The sequence below is a fragment of the Rhinatrema bivittatum genome, chromosome 19 (genome assembly GCF_901001135.1).
Source record: "Rhinatrema bivittatum chromosome 19, aRhiBiv1.1, whole genome shotgun sequence".
NCBI lineage: Eukaryota > Metazoa > Chordata > Amphibia > Gymnophiona > Rhinatrematidae > Rhinatrema > Rhinatrema bivittatum.
In genome coordinates, this window is record NC_042633.1 from 9845095 (window position 1) to 9871535 (window position 26441).

Genomic DNA, 26441 nt, shown 5'->3' on the forward strand with positions numbered 1-26441 from the left:
AAAGTGAAAATATCATGGGTGTGTTGTGATAACTCAAAAATTACCATAACCAAGAACCTGTTTTATCACAGGTGCTATTCATGCGAAAATTATCACAAAATGATGTATCTAGACTTTGGATTTTTATTCAAGCACTTTGATGTAACATTGTGATGACACACGATCTACTATAAAAGGGAGTAGTTACATGAAGGGATGTGACCATTGTTTTAGATGAAATAGCGATGTGGTGTCCATAGAGGCTGGTGCGGTTTGGGCATGAAGGAAAAAATTATGAATTGAATGTGAACAATAGTGTGTAATTGTGTTCTCTTATATGTACATTTAATTTTGCAACTGAAAGCGGAGAAAATTAGCAATAACTTCAGCCAGATGCCCCTGAAGCAGCATTAAGCGAAACATGGCATTATTTTGGGCTGGCTTTCCATTTGTGTAATGTGAAGATAACGTGGAAGAGCCCCTATTAAGGACTAGAATTGAAGTGCAATAACGCTCTTTTTATTTTTACCTGCACACATTTAAAATATTTTTTAAAAATTCAATGTAGTAGGGTGGAGGATAAGACTATAGTGCTTATTTATTTATTTATTTGTAAAATTTATATACCATCTATCAATTACTAAGTGGTTTACAATAAATAATTCATAATTCATAGCAATACAAAGAAAAATACAAAATAATAAACATATAAAACAGAGAATAAAACAAAAAATAAACCTCATTTCTGCCTGGACACCAATGGCTACTAAAAGTCTACTTTTTAAGAAATAGAATCAGAGACTGCTACAGTCATGCCTCAATTGGTATGGGGTTCATTTCTAAAGTATAACCTAAATTGTTGCACTCCTGCTCACGGGCCTAGCCATGAGCAGGCCCTTACTTTGCGGACTGGAAGCCGCCGACATCCCCGCCGCTCTCCTGCGGCATGGTGCTGCCCTCAATCTCCATTTCGCACCTAGAGCCGCTTGAGAGCTGCCCTCGCGGCCAGGAGGCCACCGCTGGATTCTCCGCAGTCTGGTGACCATCCACGTTGTTCCGTGGCATGTCGGACCATGCCGCAGTGCTCCGTTGCGGCAGGAGCCGCCGACGTCCTCCTTGAGCGACAGGGAAGCCACCTCCCACGTTGGGGCCTGCCATGAGGTCCAGCTCCTGCTCCTGCACTCCTCGGTGGCGAGACGCCGCTATCCAGGGTCCTGCTTCATGTTTCCTCTTTCCTAAGGGGCGAGGCCGCGCCTCCTCTTGGAATTTAAAGGGCCTGTAGCCGGATATTCCCCGGGCCACACCTGTGGACTCCTCCCTTGGCGTCGTCCTCTTCTGCCTTACAAAAGGGGTCTGCTTCCTCTTCTGCTTGCCTTTGCAAGGAGCCAATCCTCTTGGTAGGTTCTCCTCAGGACTCCTCATTCCTGCTGCTGCCTGGCGTTCTAGTTTTTCTTTGGATCCCTCTTTGTTCCTGGTCTCTTTACTGGATGTTCCGTGTTCCTGTCCCGATGTCCTTCGTCTTTGATGTCTTGTCACCCTTCCAGTGTTCCTGACGTCCTCCGTCTTTGTTGTCCAGATGTCCTCCATGTCCTGATGCCCTCTGTCTCTGATGTACAGATGTTTGCCCCTTTCCTGGGAGGCCCTGCTCCCCTCGTGGTCCTCGACCAGCCGGCTGGCTGTGTAGGTCATGTAGGGGAAAGTATAGTCTGTGACCAGCCCGGCTGGGCTGTGTAGGGCACCTGAGGGACTTTGCTCACCCTTCCACCTTCCTCCTGTTTCTGGACTTCCTGAGGGGCTGTTGTCCGTCCTCCTCTCCATGCTGCTCTTCACTGTGTTCGTGAGTGGCGGGAGGCCCTGCGCTCTCTTGAGAGTTCCATACTTTTACTTGCATGATTTTAGCTTGTCTTGTCCTCAGATGTCCTGGTCCGGATCCTCCTCTATGTGGACCGTCCTCAGTCCAACTTCTCTGACCTGTTTCGCCGGATCTATGAAGCTCAGTCCAAAACGGTTGCTGCAAGAGTTGCCCGGATTCTTCTTCATCCCGACTTTTAGCCTGTCTTAGTTCTCATCTGTTCCAAGTTCCAAGTCCTCATCTCGCCTGTTCCTAGTTCCAAGCTCTAGTGTCTGAGTCTTCGTCTCTTCGTCCTGTGCCAAGATACCTTCGTCTGCCCTTGACTTCTGTCTGGCCTACCGCTTCTTGCCATTTCCCAGTGACAGGTCCGAAAGGGCTTGGAGTGGTCGGAGGACCACTCAGAGACCACCATTGTGTTGGTGACCTCACGGAAGCGTTCAGGTCTGGTGGAGGGTCAGGGCCTCCAGATTCCTCATGTCTACCCAGAAGGGGCTCATCTCACGTGCCTCAGTGTTTCCTCAAAGCCCCTCTTCCGGTTTGCCGAGGTCCAAGGGCACACTTCCATGCATCCCCGCGCAATACAAATAAGGTCACTTTTAGGGACTTAAATTCTCCTTTATCTGGAGAAAACTAAATTGTAAACCTATATTGCTAAGCAGTGTTAAAAGCTTATTAAAATAGAATGCTTTTATCAGCTTTCTCAATTTTGTAAGTGTGGTTTATTTTTTAATCTCTAGAGGTAATAGGTTCCATAAAGTGGGACCCTATATCATGAAAAGCCGCTCAAGTGATTCATCAAGGCAAAACAACCTAAAAGTAGGAACTTCTAAAAATAACTGGTTCCCTGACCTTAGTGATCTTGTGGGCTGATAAGTAACATAGAAACATAGAAATGACGGCAGAAGAAGACCAATAGGCCCATCCAGTCTGCCCAGCAACCTTTCACACTTATTTTCTCATACTTATCTGTTACTCCGACCGCTGAGTTCAGCACCCTTATTGGTAACTTTTTGATTCTAATTTCCTTCCACCCCCGCCATTGATACAGAGAGAGCAGTGTTGGAGCTGCATTAAAATGAAGTATAAGGCTTAATGTTTCAGGGTAGTAACCGTCGTATCAAGCAAGTTACCCCGATGTTTGTATACTCATTGGGGTGGATTTTAAGAGCCCTGCTCGCTTAAATCTGCCCAAATCCGGGCGGATTTAGGCGAGCAGGGCCCTGCGCGCCGGTGAGCCTATTTTACATAGGCCTACCAGCACGCGCAGAGCCCCGGGACTCGCGTAAGTCCCGGGGTTTTCGGAGGGGGGCGTGTCGGGGGCGTGTCGGGGGCGGGACCGAGTGTCGCGCCGTTTTGGGGGCGTGTCGAGAGCGTTTCGGGGGCGGGTTTAGGGGCTTGGTTACGGCCCGGGGCGGTCCGGGGGCGTGGCCGCGCCCTCCGGACCCGCCCCCAGGTCGCGACCCGGTGCGCTAGCGGCCCGCTGGCGCGCGGGGATTTACGCCTCCCGGAGGGAGGCGTAAATCCCCCGACAAAGGTAAGGATGGGGTGTAGACAGGGCCGGGCAGGTGCGCCAGCAAAAGTACGCCTATTCGCGCGGTGTGAAAATCTACCCCATACTGCTCAGATCAATGCCTTGTTGGATGTTGTCTGGATGTAAATCCTCTTTTCCTCAATCCTCTCCTGCCACTGATGCAGAGAGCCATGCTGGATATTAGGGATGTGAATTGGGCTTTGGACGATTGAAAATATCGTCGATATTTTCAAAATCGTCAGAAATCGGGGGCTCCCCCCAAAACGATAGGAAAACCCCACGATATTGATCGTGGGGGTTCTCTTATCGTTTTGGGGGAGGGTGGGAAAAATGGCACACAAAAATAACCCCTAAACCCACCCCGACCCTTTAAAACTAACCCCTTAGCTTCCCCCACCCTCCCGACGCCCCCCAAAACTTTTTATAGGTACCTGGTGGTCCACTGGGGGTCCCTGGAGCGATCTCTCGCTCCCGGGAGTGATCTCTCGCTTCGGGCCGTCCTCCCGCTCCCGGGCCGTCGGCTGCCACTAATCAAAATGGTGCCGATGGCCCTTTGCCCTTACCATGTGACAGGGTATCCGTGCCATTGGCCGGACCCTGTCACATGGTAGGAGCACTGGATGGCCGGCGCCATCTTGTGCTCCTACCATGTGACAGGGGCTGATCAATGGCACCGGTAGCCCCTGTGACATAGTAAGGGCAAAGGCTATCGGCACCATTTTGATTACTGGCAGCCAATGGCCCGAGTGCAGGAGATCACTCCCGGACCCCCGCTGGACCACCAGGGACTTTTGGCAGGGGATCTTGGGTCTTGGGGGACCCTCCTGACCCCCACAAGACTTGCCAAAAGTCCAGTGGGTGAAATGTTTATATACTATTTGACTATAGGAATAAATATTTCTTTATTTTTACGTTGTATTTTCACCATGTATCTCAACCAAGTATTTATGCTTGTATATTTGAAAAATATACCTTCCTTCTCAATCATGACCAGAGTTCTCTGGTTCCTAGGTACAACATAATTATAGTTGACCGGAAGCATATAAATTAAAACATAAGCATGAGCATTATGAATGGTCCTACCACAAGAACAAAATATTTTGCTCATTTACTTTTTTTGGCTCAAGTTGTTATATGAATACATCTTTCAGAAGAAATTTATTGAAATGTATTTGTACAATTAGAATAGTGAGTCATGTCAATTATAAATTTGGAGAACACATTCAGCTATTCAGCTGATCACTTGGCAGAAGTCTTAAAAGTCTTAAAACGTTTATCCCTATTTGGGGATAATACTGATGAAACCTCATCTGTAGCATGACCCAGTTTGTATATATTACAGAAACGTCTGATACGCACAGAGCTCTACAGTGTGACACTGGTGGAGTGTCTCAAACATAAGAAAATAAGAACATGTCATACTGGATGTTGCGATTCTGCCCTTCCGGGCAGCCTCTCCACCTTCTTTTTGTTTCTTCTGCCCTCCCGCAGCTCGGGGGCCGCCGTCATGTTTCCTGTGCGGCAGGAGCCACGCTACTGCAGCCTCTCACGGTCCGGAGTCTGCTGAAGTTTTCCCATGTGGCAGGAGCCCTGCTTCTCCTTTCCTAGAAGCTTGGAGGCCACCGGCATTCCCAACATGTGGCAGGAGCCGCGCTAATTCTCTCCAAGCAGCCCGGAGGCCGCTGGCACATGTATCTTGCGGCTGGTGCCGCACTACTTCCTTCATGCGGCCAGGAGGCCGCCAACAAAGTCCCTACATGGCCCGGAGGCCACCAACTTTACCTGGGACCTCCACTGGGAAAGGGCCTGCATCCCTGGACTTGCCTGGCAGCTGGAGCCGTCCCTGCCCCAGCTTCAGCAGCCAGATGCCGCCTCTCACGTCGCCTCTCATGTCGCTGCATGGCCCAGCTCCTGTTCCAGCATGCCAACGTCCTGCAGGGCCGCTGTCCATGGTTCTGATGTCCTCTGCCTGCTCTCCTTAGGCGCGGGGCTGCGCCTCCTCCCTGAAGTTAAAGGGCCAGCAGGGAGTGGTTCCGCTGGCTCCTCCTGCGAGCTCCACCTTGGGAGTTTCCTGCTTCACCCTATAAAAGGGTTCTTCAGTCATTCCTACATTTTCTCCAGCTCCATCCAAGCACTCTGTTCCATGTGGGATCCCTTGTCGTCTAGATATTCTTCGTTCCTTGGTCTCTTGTCTTCGTCCTTGTTCCAGATGTTCTCCTGATGTCTTCTGTATCCTGATGATCTGTTCCAGTCCAGATGTCTTCTGTATCCTGATGTTCCATTCCAGTCCACAGGTTTCTGAGGTTTCATCTTCCCGTCCCTCGTGGTCCGCGACAAGCCCGGCTGGACTGATAGGGTGCGTAGTGGCCCAGTGGTCCGCAACCACCCCGGCTGGGGTGTGTAGGGTGCTGGTGGGATTCCTCCATCTCACGGACTGAAGATCCTCATCGTCCATCTGTTGGATCTTCTTCTCTGTGGCAGTTCAAGCAGCTGAGGACCCGGTTCTTACTGTCCCTGCACTGGGTTTCGTCTCAGTGTTCCTACACCGAGTTTCGTCTCGGTATCCCTGGCTCCTAATTTTGCCTCCGAGCTTCATCCTGGCTCTGAGTTCCATTTCCAAGCTTCATCCTTCTTCTCATATCCTGCCTGGGTCTTCGGAGTACTTGTACCTGCTTCTACCTTCAACCCATTTGAAGCATGCAGGTTCGGTTGAGGGTCAGGAACGTCTCACCGCAAGGGCACATATCTCTTGTCTCGCGCTGAGGAGCACCCTCTTGAGCTCCCTTCCATCCGTAGCACAACACTGGGTCAGACCAAAGGTCCATCAAGCCCAGCATCCTCTTTCCAACAGTGGCCAATCCAGGCCATAAGAACCTGGCAAGTACCCAAAAACTAAGTTTATTCCATGTTACCTTTGCTAGTAATAGCAGTGGCCATTTTCTAAGTGAACTTAATTAATAGCACGAATTGGACTTCTCGTCCAAGAACTTACCCAATCTGTTTTAAACACAGCTACACTAACTGCACTAACCACATCCTCTGGCAACAAATTCCAGAGTTTAATTGTGCGTTAAGTGAAAAAGAACTTTCTCCGATTAGTTTTAAATGTGCCACATGCTAACTTCATGGAGTGCCTCCTAGTCTTTCTAATATCTGAAAGAGTAAATTAGCAATAGGGATGTGAATCGGGCTTCGGACGATTGAAAATATCGGCGATATTTTCAAAATTGTCTGAAATCGGGGGCTCCCCAAAATGATAGGAAAACCCCACGATATTGTTCGTGGGGGTTCTCTTATCGTTTTGGGGGAGGGCGGGAAAAACAGCACACAAAAATAACCCTAAACCCACCCGGACCCTTTAAAATTAATCCCTTTGCTTCCCCCACCCTCCTGACCCCCCCAAAAACATTTTGCAGGTACCTGGAGGTCCAGTGAGAGCCCCGGGAGCGATCTCCCACTCTCGGGCCGTCGGCTGCCACTAATCAAAATGGCGCCGATGGCCCTTTGCCCTTACCATGTGACAGGGTATCCGTGCCATTGGCCGGCTCCTGTCACATGGTAGGAGCACTGTATGGCACGCGACATTTTTAAAGATGGCGCCGGCCATCCAGTGCTCCCTCCATGTGACAGGTGCCACCCAATGGCACGGATACACTGTCACATGGTAAGGGCAAAGGCCATCAGCGCCATTTTTATTAGTGCAGCCGATGGCCTGAGAGTGGGAGATCACTCCCGGGACCCCCCTGGACCACCAGGTACCTGTAAAATGTTTTTGGGGGGTTGGGAGGGTGGGAGAAGCAAAAGGATTAGTTTTAAAGGGTTGGGGTGGGTTTTTTGTTTATCGGCTCGGGTGCAGCCGATAAACAAAACAGCGATCAGGCCCAATGAAAAAAAAATCACATGTGAATCGGAACCGGAATCCGAACCGATTCCGGTTCCGATTCACATCTCTAATAAGCAATTCACATTTACCCATTCAAGACCTCACATGATTTTAAACATCTCTATCATATCCCCCCTCAGCCATCTGTTATGAAAGTGGACCCCTGTTTCGAGGTAGACAGCTACCGTCGAAGGGCGAGGCCTTTTGGACAGGAGAAACTTGACTGAAGACTTCACCCTGGAAACATGCAACACCCCCCCCAGGAGGAGCCCGTAGGGGTCCGGCCGCTGGGACTTAGGAGACTCCTCGGAAGACTGTAGAAAGGTCTGGATGCAGGCGCCTCCTGCAGGTCGTGGGTTCCAGATGGCTGGCGCCTTCAGCAGGTCGTAGCAGTCTGAGGACAGGTGCCGTAGAAGAGTCCAAAGCCGGTCCGAGGTTCGATACACAGACGAGGTCCGAATCCAGTCCAGGGTCTAAGCAGGAGAAGGGTTCAAAGCCGAACTAGGATCAAGCCAGAGAAGGGTCCAATGCCGTACCAGGATCAAGCCAGGAGAATACACGTCCACCAGTCCAGAAGTCAGAAGCCAAGAAGCAATCCACGGAGCAGGGAAGCAGAGCGGGACGAAGAGCCAGGAACCGAGAACACAGGAGCAACTCAAGCAGGAACCTCAATACCAAGGCAAGGTCTGAATGCTCAGACCTTGCCTTAAGTACCAGAAGCCAGGGGAGGAGACTCAGGAGGAGCCATGACAACTTCCTGTCATGGCTCCTTTAAGAATAATCTTCAGCTACGCGCGCGGCCCTAGGGGAAGCATTGGGGGCAAAGCCGAACCCCGAGGAGCCAGCCAGCCCGGCAATGCGGCAGCGGCCTCGGCAATGACACCCGGCCCCGGTCGAGGCTTGCTGCGGCCGGCGGTGCTAACAGTACCCCCTCCTTTAGGCCTCCCCCTAGGAGGTACTCCCAAGTGGTGCCCCGTCTCCGGACATCCAGAACGTCACGAACTTGATAAATAGTTTCGTCCACTGCTTGATGGTGCGCAGCCATGGGTGGTTTCCGGCTAGGCCACTTGAGGTCCAATGGCTTCAGAAGAGACACATGGAATGAGTTGTGAATTCGCAATGTAGCAGGTAACCAAAGTTGGTAGGTCACTGGACCTAACTGTCGCAGTACCTTGAAAGGTCCAATATAACGAGGAGCCAGTGTCATGGAAGGGACTCTCAGATGGATATGCCGGGTGCTGAGCCACACCTTTTCCCCGGGGTGAAACTGAGGAGCCCGTCGTCGATGTAGATCAGCAAATTTCTTAGCAGACAGAGCTGCTTTCTGTAGCATCTGTTGAGTATGGGCCCAAAGCTGCTTCAGCTGCGTAGCTGTTAGCTGAGCTGCTGGTAATGGAACAGGTAGGGATACAGGCAAAGGAGGTCTGGGTTGACGACTGAAGACAATCTGAAAAGGGGATGCCCCCGTAGAGGTACCAGCATGTGAATTGTGAGAGAACTCAGCCCAGGAAAGAAGTGACACCCAATCATCTTGCCGAGAGTTGACATAAAGACGTAGGAACTGTTTCAACATGTGATTGGTATGTTCCGCCTGACCATTAGCCTGAGGATAGAATGCCGTGGTAAAGTCTAGAGAATTCTGGAATTTCTTGCAGAGGTTGAGCCAGTATCGTTCCGTGAACTGAGGACCCCGGTCAGAAGTGATGTGTTGGGGCAATCCGTGAAGGCGAAAAATGTGAAGCATGAACAATTGAGCCAGTCGTGGAGCAGATGGGAGGGAGGGGAGTGGGATGAAATGAGCCATTTTTGAAAAGTGATCTACCACTTCCCATATTACGGTGTTGCCTTCAGATGGTGGAAGATTCACTATAAAGTCTGTGGAGATGTGTGTCCATGGTTTTCCCCTGGAGAACTTTATGTTGCGCGCAGACTGGGCAAGAGTCTACATATGCTCGTATATCCTTGCGCATCTCGGGCCACCAGTAGTATTGTTGGAGAAGCGTTTGCGTACGTATTCATCCGGGGTGTCCTGCTAACTGGGAGTCATGGCTCCAGGCCAAAACTTTGTTACGAAGTCTTTTAGGCACCACCGTCTTTCCCGGTGGCACCGTGAAGGTAGCAGACAGAATGATGCGGGCCGGGTCAATGATATGCTGTACTGGTTCCTCAGTATCCTCCGTGGAAAATGATCGAGATAAAGCGTCAGCCTTATTGTTCTTATCGGCTGGTTGGTAGCGTAATTCAAAATTAAAACGAGTGAAAAAGAGAGCCCAACGGGCCTGACGAGGGTTCAGACGTTGAGCTTGTTGAAGGTATGTCAAATTTTTATGATCAGTGAAGATGGTTATGCGGTGTTGCGCTCCCTCCAACCACTGACGCCACTCTTCCAGTGCCAACTTAATGGCGAGAAGCTCCTTATCCCCAATGGAGTAATTGCATTCTGCCAAAGAGAATTTCTTGGAGAAGTACGAACACGGATGGGAAGTTCCAGAGGTATTGGTCTGACTTAGGATAGCTCCAACTCCCTCAGCCGATGCATCCACTTCCACGGTGAAGGGACGTCTGGGGTCAGGGTGTCGAAGACATGGTTGCTGAAGAAAAGCGTTCTTAAGTGCCTGGAAGGCTTCTTCAGCCTCAACGGGCCAAGCCTTAATATTAGCTCCCTTACGAGTCAGCGCAGTGAGAGGTGCTGCTAATTTGGAAAAGTTCTGAATAAAGCTGTGATAGTAATTCGCAAAACCAAGAAAGCGCTGAAGCGCGCGTAATCCATTAGGCCGAGGCCACTCTTTCATGCATTTCAGCTTGGTGGGATCCATTAGAAATCCCTCTTTAGAGATAATGTACCCCAGAAAGGGTAAAGATTCTTTTTCAAAAATGCATTTTTCAATCTTGGCATACAGTCTGTTCTCTCTTAGGCGTTGTAAAACTTGGATGACATGTTGTCGGTGGGACTGTAAATTAGAAGAGAAAATAAGAATGTTGTCCAAATAGACTACTACACAGACATAGAGTAAATCCCGAAATATGTCATTAATGAGGTGTTGAAAAACTGCAGGGGCAATGGTCAGTCCGAAGGGCATAACGAGATATTCATAATGGCCATCTCTTGTATTAAAAGCCGTCTTCCATTCGTCCCCTTCACGAATCCTGATTAGATTGTAGGCCCCTCTGAGATCTAGTTTGGAAAATATCTGGGCTCCTTGTAAACGATCAAATAGTTCAGAAATTAAAGGCAATGGGTAGCGGTCTTTTATGGTGATGGCGTTGAGTCCACCTAAATTGATACATGGACACAGAGTCCCATCTTTTTTTTCCACAAAGAAGAACCCAGCTCCCGCCGGGGACGTGGATCATCAAATGAACCCCTTCTGTAGATTCTCCTGAATGTATTTAGTCATGGCTTGGGTCTCCGAGGCGGATAATGGATAGACCCTGCCTCGAGGGGGTGATGCCCCCAGAACCAAATTAATGGCACAGTCAAACTCCCGATGCAGAGGCAGAATATCCGCAGCTGTTTTAGAAAAGACATCTGCAAATTGACCATACTGAGCGGGCAAACCTTCAAGTAGTGTAGTACAGACATAACTGTCAGTTGGCGTGATTTCTTGCAGGCAGTTTTCTCGGCAAGCGGATCCCCATTGAAGAAGTTTTAAGGACGTCCAGTCAAACTGAGGGTTATGACGTTGTAACCAGGGGATGCCTAAAACCACAGGATGTATGGCTCTCTGGATGACATAAAATGAAATTTGTTCTGAATGCTTGGGAGCTATGCGACACACCAGGGGAACAGTTTTGATGAGTTATCCTTCCCGGCAGGGGATCTCCGTGGATAGAGGATATAATCAATGGCTTGGGGCAAGGTCGAAGAGGAATATGGAGCTGTTCAACTATATCTTGAAGGATGAAACTTCCTCCTGCCCCTGAATCTACTAAAGCCATGGTAGAAAATTGGAGATCCCCAAGTTCCAAGGAGATCCGTAGAGTGAGTGGGGGAGCTGGAGAGGTAATGCCTAGGGTTACTCCTCCGCAAGAGCCTAGGCTTGGAAGTTTCCCGGACATATTGGGCAACGGGCTATGAGGTGACCCTTTCCTCCACACTACATACAAAGACCCGCTCGGCGGCGTCTTTGCCATTCCTCTGGAGAGAGAGGTCCACGTCCAATTGCATTGGTTCTTCAACAGAGCCTCCAGTAGTGGGTGCAGTTCATGAGGCGGAAGCTACTGGACGGAGAAAGTTAGCTGTAGCGAATTTCCTGGAATTAGCTCCTTCGCGAGCTCTTTCTTGTAGTCGGTGTTCTATCCGAGTTACCAAGTCCACAATTCCGTCCAGCGATCTTGGTAGGTCTCGAGCCACCATCTCGTCCTTAATTCTGGATGACAAACCTTCTAAATATATGGATCGTAGGCAATTTTCTTCCCAGTGCAGTTCTGAGGCCAGTGTTCTAAATTCGATGGTATAATCCGCTAAGGGTCGGCTTCCCTGCCAGAGTTGCAGAAGTTTAGAACCAGCGACCACCTGTTTCCCGGGATCATCAAATACAGCTTGGAATAGTTCCAAAAATTTTGAAAGATCCTGCAGAACTGGGTCCGATCGTCGCCAAAAGGGAGAAGCCCATGCCAGGGCTTTCCCTTCCAATAGAGACAGAATATAAGTAGTCTTAGTGAGGTCATCTGGGAACAACGAAGCTTGAAGCTGAAAGTGCATGCAGCACTGGTCAATAAATCCCTGACACAGGTGAGGATCACCTGCGTAACGTGGGGGAATGGGTAGCGGAATAGCGGTTCGGGTGTTGCTTGGCATTATCGATGGCACTGGTGGAGAAATGGCCTGAGCAGCTGCCATTGAATCCAGACGTGCGTTAAATCATTCCAGTGAAGATGCCATGGATTCCAGTATGCGTTGCTGTTCCATGACCTTCTGAGCTAGTCCTGGAATGGCTTGTCGGGCTGAGGCCTTTGTCGGGTCCATGGCCTTGGTATTCTGTTATGAAAGTGGACCCCTGTTTCAAGGTAGACAGCTACCATCGAAGGGCGAGGCCTTTTGGACAGGAGAAACTTGACTGAAGACTTCACCCTGGAAGCACGCAATCCCCCCAGGAGGAGCCCCTAGGGGTCCGGCCGCTGGGACTTAGGAGAGTCCTTAGAAGACTGTAGAAAGGTCTGGATGCAGGCGCCACCTGCAGGTCGTGGGTTCCAGACGGCTGGCGCCTCCAGCAGGTCGTAGCAGTCTGAGGACGGAGTCGTAGAAGAGTCCAAAGCCGGTCCGAGGTTTGATACACAGACGAGGTCTGAATCCAGTCCAGGGTCTAAGCAGGAGAAGGGTCCAAAGCCGTACCAGGATCAAGCCAGAGAAGGGTCCAATGCCGAACCAGGATCAAGCCAGGAGAAGACACGTCCACCAATCCAGAAGTCAGAAGCCAAGAAGCAATCCACGGAGCAGGGAAGCAGAGTGGGACGAAGAACCAGGAACCGAGAACACAGGAGCAACTCAAGCAGGAACCTCAATACCAAGGCAAGGTCTGAATGCTCAGACCTTGCCTTAAGTACCAGAAGCCAGGGGAGGAGACTCAGGAGGAGCCATGACAACTTCCTGTCATGGTTCCTTTAAGAACAATCTTCAGCCGCACGCGTGGCCCTAGGGGAAGCAATGGGGGCGAAGCCGAACTCTGAGGACCCAGCCAGCCCGGCAACGAGGCAGCGGCCGCAGGAAGAAGCAGGAGGGCAGCCTGCCCCGCAGGAGCCCCGAACGCCGTCCGACGTCCCGGGTAACTATTTCTTCAGCACCCGCCGGCCCGGCCTCAGTCGCAGTCCGCTGCGGCCGGCGGCCATGACACCCGGCCCCGATCGTGGCTTGCCGCGGCCGGCGGTGCTAACACCGTCTCCTCTCCAAGCTGAAAACTCCTAACCTCTTTAGTTTTTCCTCATAGAGGAGCTGTTCCATTCCCTTTATCATTTTGGTCACCCTTCTCTGCACCTTCTCCATCGCAACTATATCTTTTTTGAGATGCAACGACCAGAATTGTACACAGTATTCAAGGTGCGGTCTCACCATGGAGCGATACAGAGGCATTATGACATTTTCCGTTTTATTCACTATTCCCTTTCTAATAATTCCCAACATTTGGTTTACTTTTTTCACTGCTGCAGCACACTGAACTGACAATTTCAATATGTTATCCACTATCACGCCTAGATCTCTTTCTTGGGTGGTAGCTCCTAATATGGAACCTAAATTTGTGTAACTATAGCATGGGTTATTTTCCCCTATATATATCACCTTGCACTTATCCACATTAAATTTTATCTGCCATTTTCGATGCCCAATTTTCCACTCACAAGGTCTTCCTGCAATTTATCACAATCTGCTTGTGATTTAGCTACTCTGAACAATTTTGTATCATCTGCAAATTTGATTACGTCACTCGTCGTATTTCTTTCCAGATCATTTATAAATATATTGAAAAGTAAGGGTCCCAATACAGATCCCTGAGGCACTCCACTGCCCACTCCCTTCCACTGACAAAATTGTCCATTTAATCCTACTCTCTGTTTCCTGTCTTTTAGCCAGTTTGCAATCCACGAAAGGACATCGCCACCTATCCCATGACTTTTTACTTTTCCTAGAAGCCTCTCATAAGGAACTTTGTCAAATGCCTTCTGAAAATCCAAATACACTACATCTACCGGTTCACCTTTATCTTTCACTGTCTCCATCTGCTGGTAGGGGAGATAAACTCAAGACATATGAACTGGTCTGGTAGGATTTCAGGAAAGAAAATCAGCAGGTAAGAAATCTAATTATATCTTTTTGAATAACAGAGTCTGCACAACTGTTAACCGCATAACATAATGTATGTGGGTACCTGGTGTTTGAAAATCAGTTCAGTTTCTGCACACTGAAAAGCATATATCAATTTCTGCTGCTAGATGTCCTTTAAAAAGTTAACCTCATACAGAGGTGAATTTTCAAAGTAGTTATGCGTGTAAATGTAACATATTATCATAGCAATTTTCAAAAGCCATTTACATTAGGGATGTGAATCGTTTTAGGACGATTAAAATTATCGTCCGATAATTTTAATATCGTCTTAAACCGTTATGGAACACAATACAATACAGATTCTAACGATTTATCGTTATAAATCGTTAGAATCGTGAGCCGGCACACTAAAACCCCCTAAAACCCACCCCCGACCCTTTAAATTAAATCCCCCCCCCAATAACTTAAATAACCTGCGGGTCCAGCGGCGGTCCGGAACGGCAGCGGTCCGGAACGGGCTCCTGCTCCTGAATCTTGTCGTCTTCAGCCGGCGCCATTTTCCAAAATGGCGCCGAAAAATGGCGGCGGCCATAGACGAAAAAGATTGGACGGCAGGAGGTCCTTCCGGACCCCCGCTGGACTTTTGGCAAGTCTCGTGGGGGTCAGGAGGCCCCCCACAAGCTGGCCAAAAGTTCCTGGAGGTCCAGCGGGGGTCAGGGAGCGATTTCCCGCCGCGAATCGTTTTCGTACGGAAAATGGCGCCGGCAGGAGATCGACTGCAGGAGGTCGTTCAGCGAGGGTTCCGGCGCCTCGCTGAACGACCTCCTGCAGTCGATCTCCTGCCGGCGCCATTTTCCGTACGAAAACGATTCGCGGCGGGAAATCGCTCCCTGACCCCCGCTGGACCTCCAGGAACTTTTGGCCAGCTTGTGGGGGGCCTCCTGACCCCCACGAGACTTGCCAAAAGTCCAGCGGGGGTCCGGAAGGACCTCCTGCCGTCCAATCTTTTTCGTCTATGGCCGCCGCCATTTTTCGGCGCCATTTTGGAAAATGGCGCCGGCTGAAGACGACAAGATTCAGGAGCAGGAGCCCGTTCCGGACCGCCGCTGGACCCGCAGGTTATTTAAGTTATTTGGGGGGGGGTTCGGGAGGGTGGGGGATTTAATTTAAAGGGTCGGGGGTGGGTTTTAGGGGGTTTTTAATGTGCCGGTTTTTCGATTTTTCGAATTTTTAACGATTTTTAACGATTTTTCACGATATTTTACCCCCCCAAACGGCAACAATACGATTCCCTCCCCCTCCCAGCCGAAATCGATCGTTAAGACAATCGAGGACACGATTCACATCCCTAATTTACATATTACACAGGTAAATCCTATGGACAATTCAATGGCATATATTGTAAAATTTTCAAAAGCCCATTTGATTGGGTAAAGTGCATTAAACATGTAAAATCCAGTTTTGCATGTGTAAATACTTTTGAAAAACAGGCCCACTGTAAGGGTCAAACATACTTACAATCGCATATCCCAAACAAACACTGGCACATACCTGCCAAGGTTTAATGTGTTTGATGTCCCCACATGACCCATTGAAGAAAGGTCCTTCTCCAGGTTTACAGGAATGCATGGCATGCAGGGCATGAGCCACCACATACACAGTGTTATAAGCATTATACGCAAACCTTAGGTTTGTCATATCAAAGAAACGAATATCAAGCGTCCTTGGGTCTTCCTTCCCTGTGCAGAGATTCCCTGCTCTGCTTAGTTTTTGAAGAGTGTCCTGGTCCACTTTGGGGTCAGCCCACCTGCAGCCAAAAACTTCTTCCCAAAATTCCACAACAAAGGTGTCTTCTATAGTTCTGAAAGGATGAAGGTCATAGAGGTAGTCTTTGAATCTTGGAATGTTGCCTGTAGGAACAGAGAATGCAATGGTTCCTTTAAGAGACTTTGAAAAATCCTTTACATTAAATATTGGAAAGTCAGCCCAGGCATTTGTAGCAATCCAGATTTTCCCAAATATTTCACTCTTTACAATTGCCAGCATCACTGGATAGAGTTTGTTTGCAGAGGAAAAGGCCACAATGACTTTGGCTGTCATTTTCTTTACCACCTCCAAAATGTGCCGTGTCTTCTCTTGAGAGTAAAATAGGGGAATGATTTCGTAGAAAGCAACACAGACCCCAGCCTTAATCAGTTTTTCTTTTAGCATCTCACTCCCTATCAATCCATAGTCACTGTCCTCAGCAAGGATTCCGACCCAGGTCCAACCGAAGAAGGTGATCAACCGGGCGATGCTCAGAGACTGTAACTCATCACTTGGAACAGTGCGGAGGAAAGAGGGAAATCGACTTTTATCACTAAGAGTGGCTACGGAAGCGGCATAGCTGATCTAGAAAAATTTTAACATTAATTAGTTTTTCTTATTCTTGATCATTCATTTTCAGAATGATAATATGCATTATTTATTTTCCTTTTTTCCTTAAAGGTTATCTCAAGACATACTCAATGTTTCCTGCCCTAATAATGTCCCTTGGTCCAAAGGTGATCAAGCTGCCATAAAAAACAATGAAATATCCCTTACAAATAACTAAGGCAGCAGAATATTCCAAACTTCATTATAACTAGTCCATACCTGTGCATATTTGTAGACCCCCAGTAGCTGAGCCATAGTTATGGACAATTGAGACCTAGCATCTCCAAGCACTGCAGCTAATGGCGATGTTCCCCTGCAGGTGTAATTTGGGATGGGGTCTTTGCACCCAGTGAGTTGCCACATTGTGCCTTGCAGAGACCGGGATGGCGTATCACAGGAGTCATATATCCAGAACCCCAGGGTGATGTTGGGCAGCAGGGTGCCATTTCTGTTAATTTCTTCCAAGGCAAATGCCATGGCATGCATCTGCTGGTAAATAAGTAATTGTATTCTAAAATAAACAACAGAAATGTGTGATATAAATGGAAAATTAGCAAATGTATGCATAATGGAAAGTTTCCAATAGAGCACCCAATGGGCCATGCACAAACTCAGCTGTTTTTCAGAAACAAGGTACTCGTACACATTCAGTTTAAATATCAGCTTATTTTGTTGACAAAATTATGTGTGTGCACTTAACTGGTTAAAAAATTAAATACATGCACATATCTTCCAACATGCCTCCAAAACACAGCCCTAAACAACTTTTTTCTATTTGGTTGAATGTACGTACATCAGATATTTTTTGTTGATATGATTGATTTACTTGGGATATCTGTTTTAAACTGGTTTAGTAGTTACCTCACTAACCGATGCTATCGAGTAAATCTTACAGGTAAATCTTCTCAAATTTATACCCAAACCACTGGAATCCCGCAAGGTCTTCGTTATCTCCAGTATTATTCAATATTTACCTCCTACCATTGTGTCAAATACTATCCACAATTTAAGATTTATGAGGACGATATACAACTTTTTGTTCCGTATAAATCATCATGGGCTGATACCATCTCATTATGTAAAATCTATGTAAAAACAATCAAGCAATGGCTAAGTCATTGTAGACTTAAACTTACCACCAAAAAAACAGAGCTATTACTGTTAAGTGTGATTGATAATCCCACAAATTGTCCGCCATCAACCATCACATTAGGAAATGAAGTAATTGAAATCAAAAGAATAGCCCAAAATCTAGGAATACAACTGAATACTAATCTATCTCTAACCACCATGTCTCTCATTTAGTAAAAAACTCATTCTTTAAACTTCATACTTTAAAAAGATTAAAACCTTTGTTATTCAAATCTGATTTCCAATCAGTTCTCCAATCTCTTATTTTCTCTGGCTTAGATTACTGTAACAGTTTGTTTTTAGGCTTGCCTGATTCCACTTTAAAACCTCTGCAGCAGATTCAAAATGCTGCAGCTCACCTACTGACAGGATCTCCAATGAGACAATCATATTTCTCCTATTCTTTTCAATTACACTGGCTCCCAATTAAATTCCGTGTGAAATATAAAGTATTATCATTAATTCATTCATTAATTCATTCATTAATTCATGATCCCAATTGAACTTGGTTATGTACTACACTACGACTCTACAAACCAACCAGAAATTTAAGATCTGCTAGTAAGAATTTACTTGATGTACCCACAATCAGGCTCGCAAGATTAAATATAACCAGAGAGAGAGCGTTTTCTGTGGTGGGCCCCTTACTTTGGAATTCTCTCCCCAATGCTCTAAGACAAATTACTAACCATAAAGAATTCAAAAAATCGGTAAAAACATACCTATTCAAAGTAGCTTTTGCAGAACATGAAGAAATGAAATCAGTTTGAGATCCCATATATTGTTTCTGTGACTATCCAGCGATTCATATTGCTATAAACCATATGATAAAATTTTTGGGAAACCTAGTTTTATTTTACTTTAAAATTCCGACTTTACTCTGTTTTTGTAAAACGTAATATAGTTAATTATTTAATTTAAGAACATATTAGTTAGAATTAGGGCTTAAAGTAGACATTGTATTTTTTTCATTAACTTTACTTTCTTTCATTTACTTCTTGTGTTTTTATTTTATTTTATTTAATTAGATGTTTTTATTTTATTTTTATTTTATCTGACATTATTCTAATATTTGTAAACCGTTTTGGTCAAATTATTATTTGTGAAAGAAGGTATAGAAATCTTTCAAAATAAATAAATAAATAAATCTCTATTTTATCCATGTAAAGGTGGGAAATATATGAAAATTTACTCCATGCAGGGCCGGAGGAAACACTAGGCGAGTTAGGCCTGTGCCTAGGGTGCCGAGTGGTAGGGGGCACTGTGGTAGGTGGCAGAATGTTGAAAGGGCAAAAAATTGCCCTTTCAAAACTTTGCTGCCTACCGTGGTGATCCCCCCCCCCACCCCCCGTGGCATCATCTCGATGCCCCCCTGGTGGTCCAGCAGAGCCCAGGAGCGATCTGCTGCTCCCAGGGCCTCGGCTGCCACTAACCAAAATGGCGCTGGTGCCCTTTAGCCCCTACCATGTGACAGGGGCCAACCAATGGCACCTGTAGCCCCTGTCACATGGTAGGGGCTGAAGGTCACTGGTACCATTTTGATTTTTGGCAGCCAAGGCCCGGGAGCAGCAGATCACTTCTGGGCCCCCACTGGACCACCAGGTGAGTTTTCTTTTGGGTGGGGGGGGGGGGGTTGGGAGGGTGGGAAGGGGTCAGGGCTGAGACCGGGGCGGGGGTGGTGGTGGCACGACGGGGGGGCGGTGGCGCAAGACTGAAATTGCCTAGGGCGCCCAATCCCCTTGCACCAGCCCTGACTCCATGTTGTACAAAGGTAATTGAATATAATGGCAGATAAAGACCAGAAGAATCATCCAGTCTTACTGCCTGATGCAATGTCAGGGACAGCAGTAGATCTCTGACTTTCCCATAAGAATATAAGATACACCATACTGAGTCAGACCAAGGGTCCATCAAGCCCAGTATCCCGTTTCCAACAGTGGCCAATCCAAGTCACAAGTACCTAGCAAATACCCAAACATTAGATAAATCACAAGCTACTATTGCTTACTAATTACCATCATAGCAGTTTATGGATTTTTCTTCTAGGAATTTATCCAAACCTTTTTTAAATCCAGTTACACTAACTGCTGTAACCTCATCCTCTGGCAATGAATTCCAGAGCTTAACTGCACTGAGGGGCAGATTTTCAAAGGGTTATGCATGTCGGGACTATTTTCAAGAGGCCCGGCGGCGCACGTAAAGCCCCAGGACGCGTGTAAGTCCCGAGGCTTGAAAAAAATGGACGGTCTGGGGACGAGGTGGGGGCGGGGCGGGGTTGTGGCCAGAGGCCTCCATAAGGCTGCTGGGCCAGGGGATCGCACGCCAGCAGTTGGCCGGTGTGTGAAAGTTATGCCTGCCTCTGGTAGACGTAACTTCTGTAACAACGGTACGGGGCGGTTTCAGGCTGGGGGGGGCGGAGAAAGGCAGCGCGGCTCAGCGCGTGCAAGTTGCACAATTGTGCACCTCCTTGCATGCGCCAACCCCGGATTTTATAACAGCGCGTGCCTGCGCACGCATGTTATAAAATCAGGCGTACATTTGCTCGTGTCAGGTAGCACGCACAAATGTAAGCTGCGTGCGTATGTTTTAAAATCCAGCCCTGAGTGAAAAATAATTTTCTTCGATTTGTTTTAAAGGAGCTACTTGATAACTTCATGGAGTGCCCCTTAGTCCTTCTTAGTTACTCTGAGAGAGTAATAACTGATTTATGTAGACGTGTTCAAGTCCTTTCATGATTTTGTAGGCCTCTATCATATCCCTCCTCAGTCATCTCTTCTCCAAACTCAACAGCCCTAACTTCTTTAGCCTTTCCTCATAGAGCAGCCGTTCCATGCCACTTATCATTTTGGTCGCCCTTCTCTGCATTTTCTTCAGTGCAACTATATCTTTTTTGAGATGCGGCAACAAGAATTGCACACAGTATTCAAGGTGCGATCTCACCATGAAATGATACAGAGGCATTATGACATCCTCCATTTATTTGCCATTCCCTTCCTAATAATTCCTAATATTCTGTTTGCTTTTTTGAACTGCACAGCACACTGAGCCAATGATTTCAATGTATTATCCACTATGATCGTCTAGATCTTTTTCCTGGGTGGTAGCTCCTAAGATAGAACCTAACATTGTGTAACTACAGCAAGGGTTATTTTTCCCTATATGCATCACTTTGCACTTGTCCACATTAAATTTCATCTGCCATTTGGATGCCCAATCTTCCAGTCTGACAAGGTCCTCCTGTAATGTATCACAATCTGTTTGAGATTTAACTACTCTATATAAATTTGAATCATCTGCAAATTTGATCACCTCACTCATTGTTAGGGATGTGAATCGTTTTCCATATCGTCTTAACGATAGAAATCATGTGGCAGGGCAAGAAAATCGTCTTAGGCACGATTTTTTAGTTAAAAAATCGTTAAAAATCGTTTTTTCCGATTAGTGCGCACTAACTCGAGTTAGTGCGCACTAACGGGAGTTAGTGCGCACTAACTGAAAATGATACAATTTGACACTTTTCAGGTCAGTTAAGGTCAGTTTAGGAATGAATATGTATTCCTATTGGCTGCCCTCTTATTTATTCATGTTACCAAGTTTCCTACTGACAGTATATGGGGGATGGGAAATGGAAACAGTTGGTAGCTTGACAAAACAAGTAATGTGATCAGTCAATGTGACTAGAACTTGTGCCCTAACCCTGATACCAGGGGTATTGTGATCTTCCTGCACACAGTGCCCTATCCCTATTAATACCAGGAGTGTTGTGATCTTCCTGCACACAGTGCCCTATCCCTAATACCAGGGGTGTTGTGATCTTCCTGCACACAGTGCCCTATTCCTGATACTGGGGGTGTTGTGAGCTTCCTGCACACAGTGCCCTATTCCTGATACCGGGGGTGTTGTGATCTTCTTGCACACATCCCGGTATCAGGGATAGGGCACTGCATGCAGGAAGATCACAACACTCCTGGTATTAATAGGGATAGGGCACTGCATGCAGGAAGATCACAACACTCCTGGTATTAATAGGGATAGGGCACTGCATGCAGGAAGATCACAACACCCCTGGTATCAGGGATAGGGCACTGTGTGCAGGAAGATCACAATACCCCGGAGGAGTGAGGGTCAGGCAGCTCCCCCCTGTCTGTGAAGCCAGCCTCTCACTAGTAATGCAGGGAGGGAGCTGTCTCAGACTTCACCATCCTCCCCCCCCCCCCCTCACCCACACACCATTCACTAGCTGGGACAAGGGGGAAGTCAGGAGTGAGGGTCAGGCAGCTCCCCCCTGTCTGTGAAGCCAGCCTCTCACTAGTAATGCAGGGAGGGAGCTGTCTCAGACTGGTATCAGGGTTAGGGCACTGTGTGCAGGAAGATCACAACACTCCTGGTATTAATAGGGATAGGGCACTGTAAGAGATGACTGTAGTAGATTGAATAAAGATCTGATGTTTCTGCTCTCCTCACACCAAACAAAAACAACACACAAGCAGAGAAGCCCTTCTTACAAAGCTGAGCTAGTGAGTTAAGTAGGAGGAAAAGTAAACATACTTGTGCCAGTGTGGCTACTTAAAAAATACACTTACCAACAATCAATTACATATATTTGAACTGTGTACAGTTCCAGCCAGGACCACCTTTCTAAAATGCACAGTGATTGGCAAATTCAACATGCACTAGCATTTCAGGTGCCTGCTAACAAAAATAATAAACAAACAAGTTCTAGTCACGTGAGTGCTGATCATTACATTACTTTTTTTGTCAAGCTTCCAACTGTTTCCATTTCACATCCCCCCAACCATTACCTCAGTATTAGCCTTGGTAACATCAATAGATAAGAGCACAGCCAGCCAATAGGAATACATACATACATATTCATTCCTAAGTGACCTTTACTGACCTGGGAAGTGTGAACACTTTGTTTCATTTTCTGTTGGTGTTCGTTAGTTTCCAGTTCCATTTCCCATCCCCCCAACCATCACCTCAGTGGTAACCTTGGTAACATCAATAGATAAGAGGGCAGCCAGCCAATAGGAACACATATTCATTCCTAACTGACCTTCAGTGACCTGGAAAGTGTTTATTTGTATCATTTTCAGTTAGTGCGCACTAAATCGAGTTAGTGCGCACTAACGGGGAGTTAGTGCGCACTAACTCGAGTTAGTGCGCACTAACACGATTTAACGATTTTTAATGATAAATCGTTAGAATTTCTATTGTATCGTGTTCTATAACGATTTAAGACGATATAAACATTATCGGACGATAATTTTAATCGTTGAAAAACGATTCACATCCCTACTCATTGTACCCCTTTACAGATCATTTATAAATATGTTAAAAAGCACCAGTCCAATACAGATCCCTGAGGCACTCCACTGTTTACCTTTTTCCACTGTGAAAACTGACCATTTAATCCTACTCTCTGTTTCCTGTCTTTTAACCAGTTTGCAATCCACAAAAGGACATCACCTCCTATCCCACGACTTTTTAGTTTTCTTAGAAGCCTCTCATGCGGGACTTTGACAAGTGCCTTCTGAAAATCCAGATACACCACATCTACCAGCTCATCTTTGTCCACATGTTTATTCACCTCTTCTCTCTCTCCAGGTACCCTGCTAAGGAAATCTAGGCACTTGCTCCATGATGGTCACTCCGCTCCTACCACCTTGGATATCCTGCACCTCAGGCCTCTGGCCTACTACTGCTCTACACCATGGAAGTCTGCATTATCTTCAGCCACCAACTCAGTGAGTTTCTCAGCTCTTCAGGCTCTCTGTATTGCTTCATCCAGCAGATTCTCGGCGTACTCCACTTGTGGACCACTACCAGTTCTATCTCCACCATCTCTACCACTGACCAGGTTCTCGGGTTATCCCACTCCGCGGACCACTACCGGACCCACGTCTTCAACAAGGGTGAGAGCCACCTACATCCTGTGACTGGAACCATTCTCTGAGGTATCCTGCTTCTACAACTCTGTCCACTCCATGGACAGCACCAGTGGCTGTACAATAAAGAAGTATTTCTACTGTGTCCGGTTAGTCAGGAGTCTAGCCTATCGCTGTGGGAGGAGTCATCACCACACAACCAAGAGTCCACAAACATGTCTCAAAAACAACATCCAAAGGTCCAACTGACTCCCACGCAGGCTTTCTGCTTCAGATATGTTTTAAAAAGTTTTTATTGTGAGTTTTTGTCTCTATGGCCAACTTCTTTTCAAATTCTCTCTTAGCCTTTCTTATCAATTTCTTACATTTAACTTGCCTATGCGTATGCTTTATCATATTTTCTTCTGATGGATTCTTCTTCCAATTTTTAAATGAAGATCTTTTGACTAAAGTAGCCTCTTTCACCCTCACCTTTTAACCATGCTGGTAATCATTCTGCCTTTCTTCCACCTTTCTTAATGCATGGAATACATCTGGACTGTGCTTCTAGGATGGTATTTCTTAACAATGTCCTCGCCAATTGCACATTTTTTACTTTTGTAGTTGTACCTTTCAGTTTTTTTCTAACTATTTTTCTCATTTTATCAAAGTTTCCCTTTTGAAAATTTAGCACTAGAGTCATGGATTTACTTACTGTCCCCCTTCCAGTCATTAATTCAAATTTGATCATATTATGATCACTACTGCTGAGCAGCCCCACCACCATTACTTCTCTCACCAAATCCTGTGCTCCACTGAGAATTAGATCTAAAATTGTTCCCTCTCTCATTGGTTCCTGAACTAATTGATCCATAAAACTTTCATTTATTCCATCCAGGAACTTTATCTCTCTAGCATGCCCTGATGTTTAACTTAACCCGTCAATATTGGGGTAATTGAAATCTCAACTAATAAATAGAAGGGGAACACATACACATGGTTACTGTGACTCCAACATCGCTCTAAGCTACAAAAGCAAGAGGAAATGTGGAAAAAAGGATTTGCACTCACAAAGCGGGGAGTAGCTGGCTTGTTACAGCGGTTACTACCCCAAACCAAATAAGCCTGATACTTCACTTTCAATGCATATCCTGCATAGCTCTCTGCTTCAACGGCAGGGGAGAAGAAAAACTGATACTTCACGCATATCCAGCATAGCTCTCTGCTTCAACGGCAGGGGAGAAGAAAAACTGATACTTCACGCATATCCAGCATAGCTGTCTGCTTCAACGGCAGGGGAGAAGAAAAACTGATACTTCACGCATATCCAGCATAGCTCCCTGCTTCAACGGCAGGGGAGAAGAAAAACTGATACTTCACGCATATCCAGCATAGCTCTCTGCTTCAACGGCAGGGGAGAAGAAAAAAGGATTCGCACTCACAAAGGGGGGAGTAGCTGGCTTGTTACGGCGGTTACTACCCCAAACCAAATTAGTCTGATACTTCACTTTCAATGCATTTCCAGCATAGCTCTCTGCTTTAACGGCAGGGGAGAAGAAAAACTGATACTTCACGCATATCCAGCATAGCTCTCTGCTTCAACGGCAGGGGAGAAGAAAAACTGATACATCACGCATATCCAGCATAGCTCTCTGCTTCAACGGCAGGGGAGAAGAAAAACTGATACTACACGCATATCCAGCATAGCTCCCTGCTTCAACAGCAGGGGAGAAGAAAAACAACCAATAAGGGCTGAATAACATATTCTGGGTAAAACAAATAAGCATATTGCGGCGGTTACTACCCCTACTACCCCTAACTAATCAAGCTAGATATTTCACTTGGATGCAGCTCCATCACTGCTCTCTACATTAATGGTGGGGGTGGAAGGGAAATAGAACCAAAGAGCTAAGAGAAACAGATAAGTATGAGAAAAATGTGTGAAGCTTGCTGGGCAGACTGGATGGGCCGTTTGGTCTTCTTCTGCTGTCATTTCTATGTTTCTATGTTTCTATAACACATCAAAATTACAATATACACATTGGCTAGCTTAAAATTTAATGAAGGTGTCAGCAAGTCTGTTGGTGTATCTGTTGGGGTAACCTTTGACTCTTTCTTGTTTGGTGGTAATTGAAATCTCCCATTATTAGGGATGTTTTCAATGCATTGGCAATCTGCAACGTATACATCCCTATTCGTTGTATTCGTGGGTTCACGAAACGTATCGCGATACCCCACGAATACAAACGTATCATTTGTTTCTTCTTTTGGCTCGCAGTAATTTCTTAGCGGCCATTTGAAATAGGAGATAGCAAAAACCAGCCCTTTCCTGTGAGTCATAAGTGACCTCACAGCCCTGTCATAGAGTGGGTCAGACAGGTTGGCAAGGAGACCAGAATGCAACCTATCAGAACTAAGCATTTTTCTAATGCGGTCAATTGCTGCTCTCACTCAGTGCTCAGTGACGCTATTCCTGATGACGCAGCACTATTTATACGTGAAGCGCACGGTGTGCCACACACTTTCTTGGTGGGGATGGTTTGAGGAGGTGGTCCAGGGAGGTGGCTACCCTCAGAGCTAGTCTGAGTGTCTGAAATCTGTATTCAATTGGTAGCTACTTTGATAGAATTTTCCATTGAAAAATATATTTCTTCCTTTTTGCTGCTGTGCCAAGCAAGCCATCCTTTTCATTTAACTGCAGTTTGTTTGTTTTTTATTGAACTCAGGCTGTCTCTTTGTGCTCTTTTAATCCAAGAAGACACACAGTGCACTCACTGGACAGTTTTGCAGACTCACATATATATTATTGGGACAGCAGTGTTCTGAAGCCAAATCCCCAGTGGGCCTCTTTTGTAGTTACAACTTTGTTGTGTGCACATACATTACATTAGTGCACACATCAAGGCACTGTGCCTGTGGGCAGTCAGTTTTGCAGATTCACGTATATTGGGACAGCGGTTATCTCTGAAGCCAAATCCCCAGTGGGCCTCTTTTGTAGTTACAACTTTGTTGTCTGCACATAA

At 46.6% G+C, this 26441-nt stretch overlaps 1 protein-coding gene across 1 annotated transcript in view; it reads right to left on the minus strand.

Moving 5' to 3' along the window:
- Positions 1–16897, minus strand: part of LOC115081128 (extracellular calcium-sensing receptor-like) — a 36927-nt gene extending 20030 nt beyond the window's left edge. The window contains exons 1-2 of the mRNA XM_029585636.1: positions 16640–16897; positions 15557–16396 (exon numbers count right to left, since the gene is read on the minus strand). Of these exons, the coding sequence (XP_029441496.1) occupies positions 15557–16396; positions 16640–16897 (1098 nt within the window). The remainder of the gene's footprint in view (positions 1–15556; positions 16397–16639) is intronic.
- Between the last annotated feature and the right edge of the window lie 9544 nt (positions 16898–26441).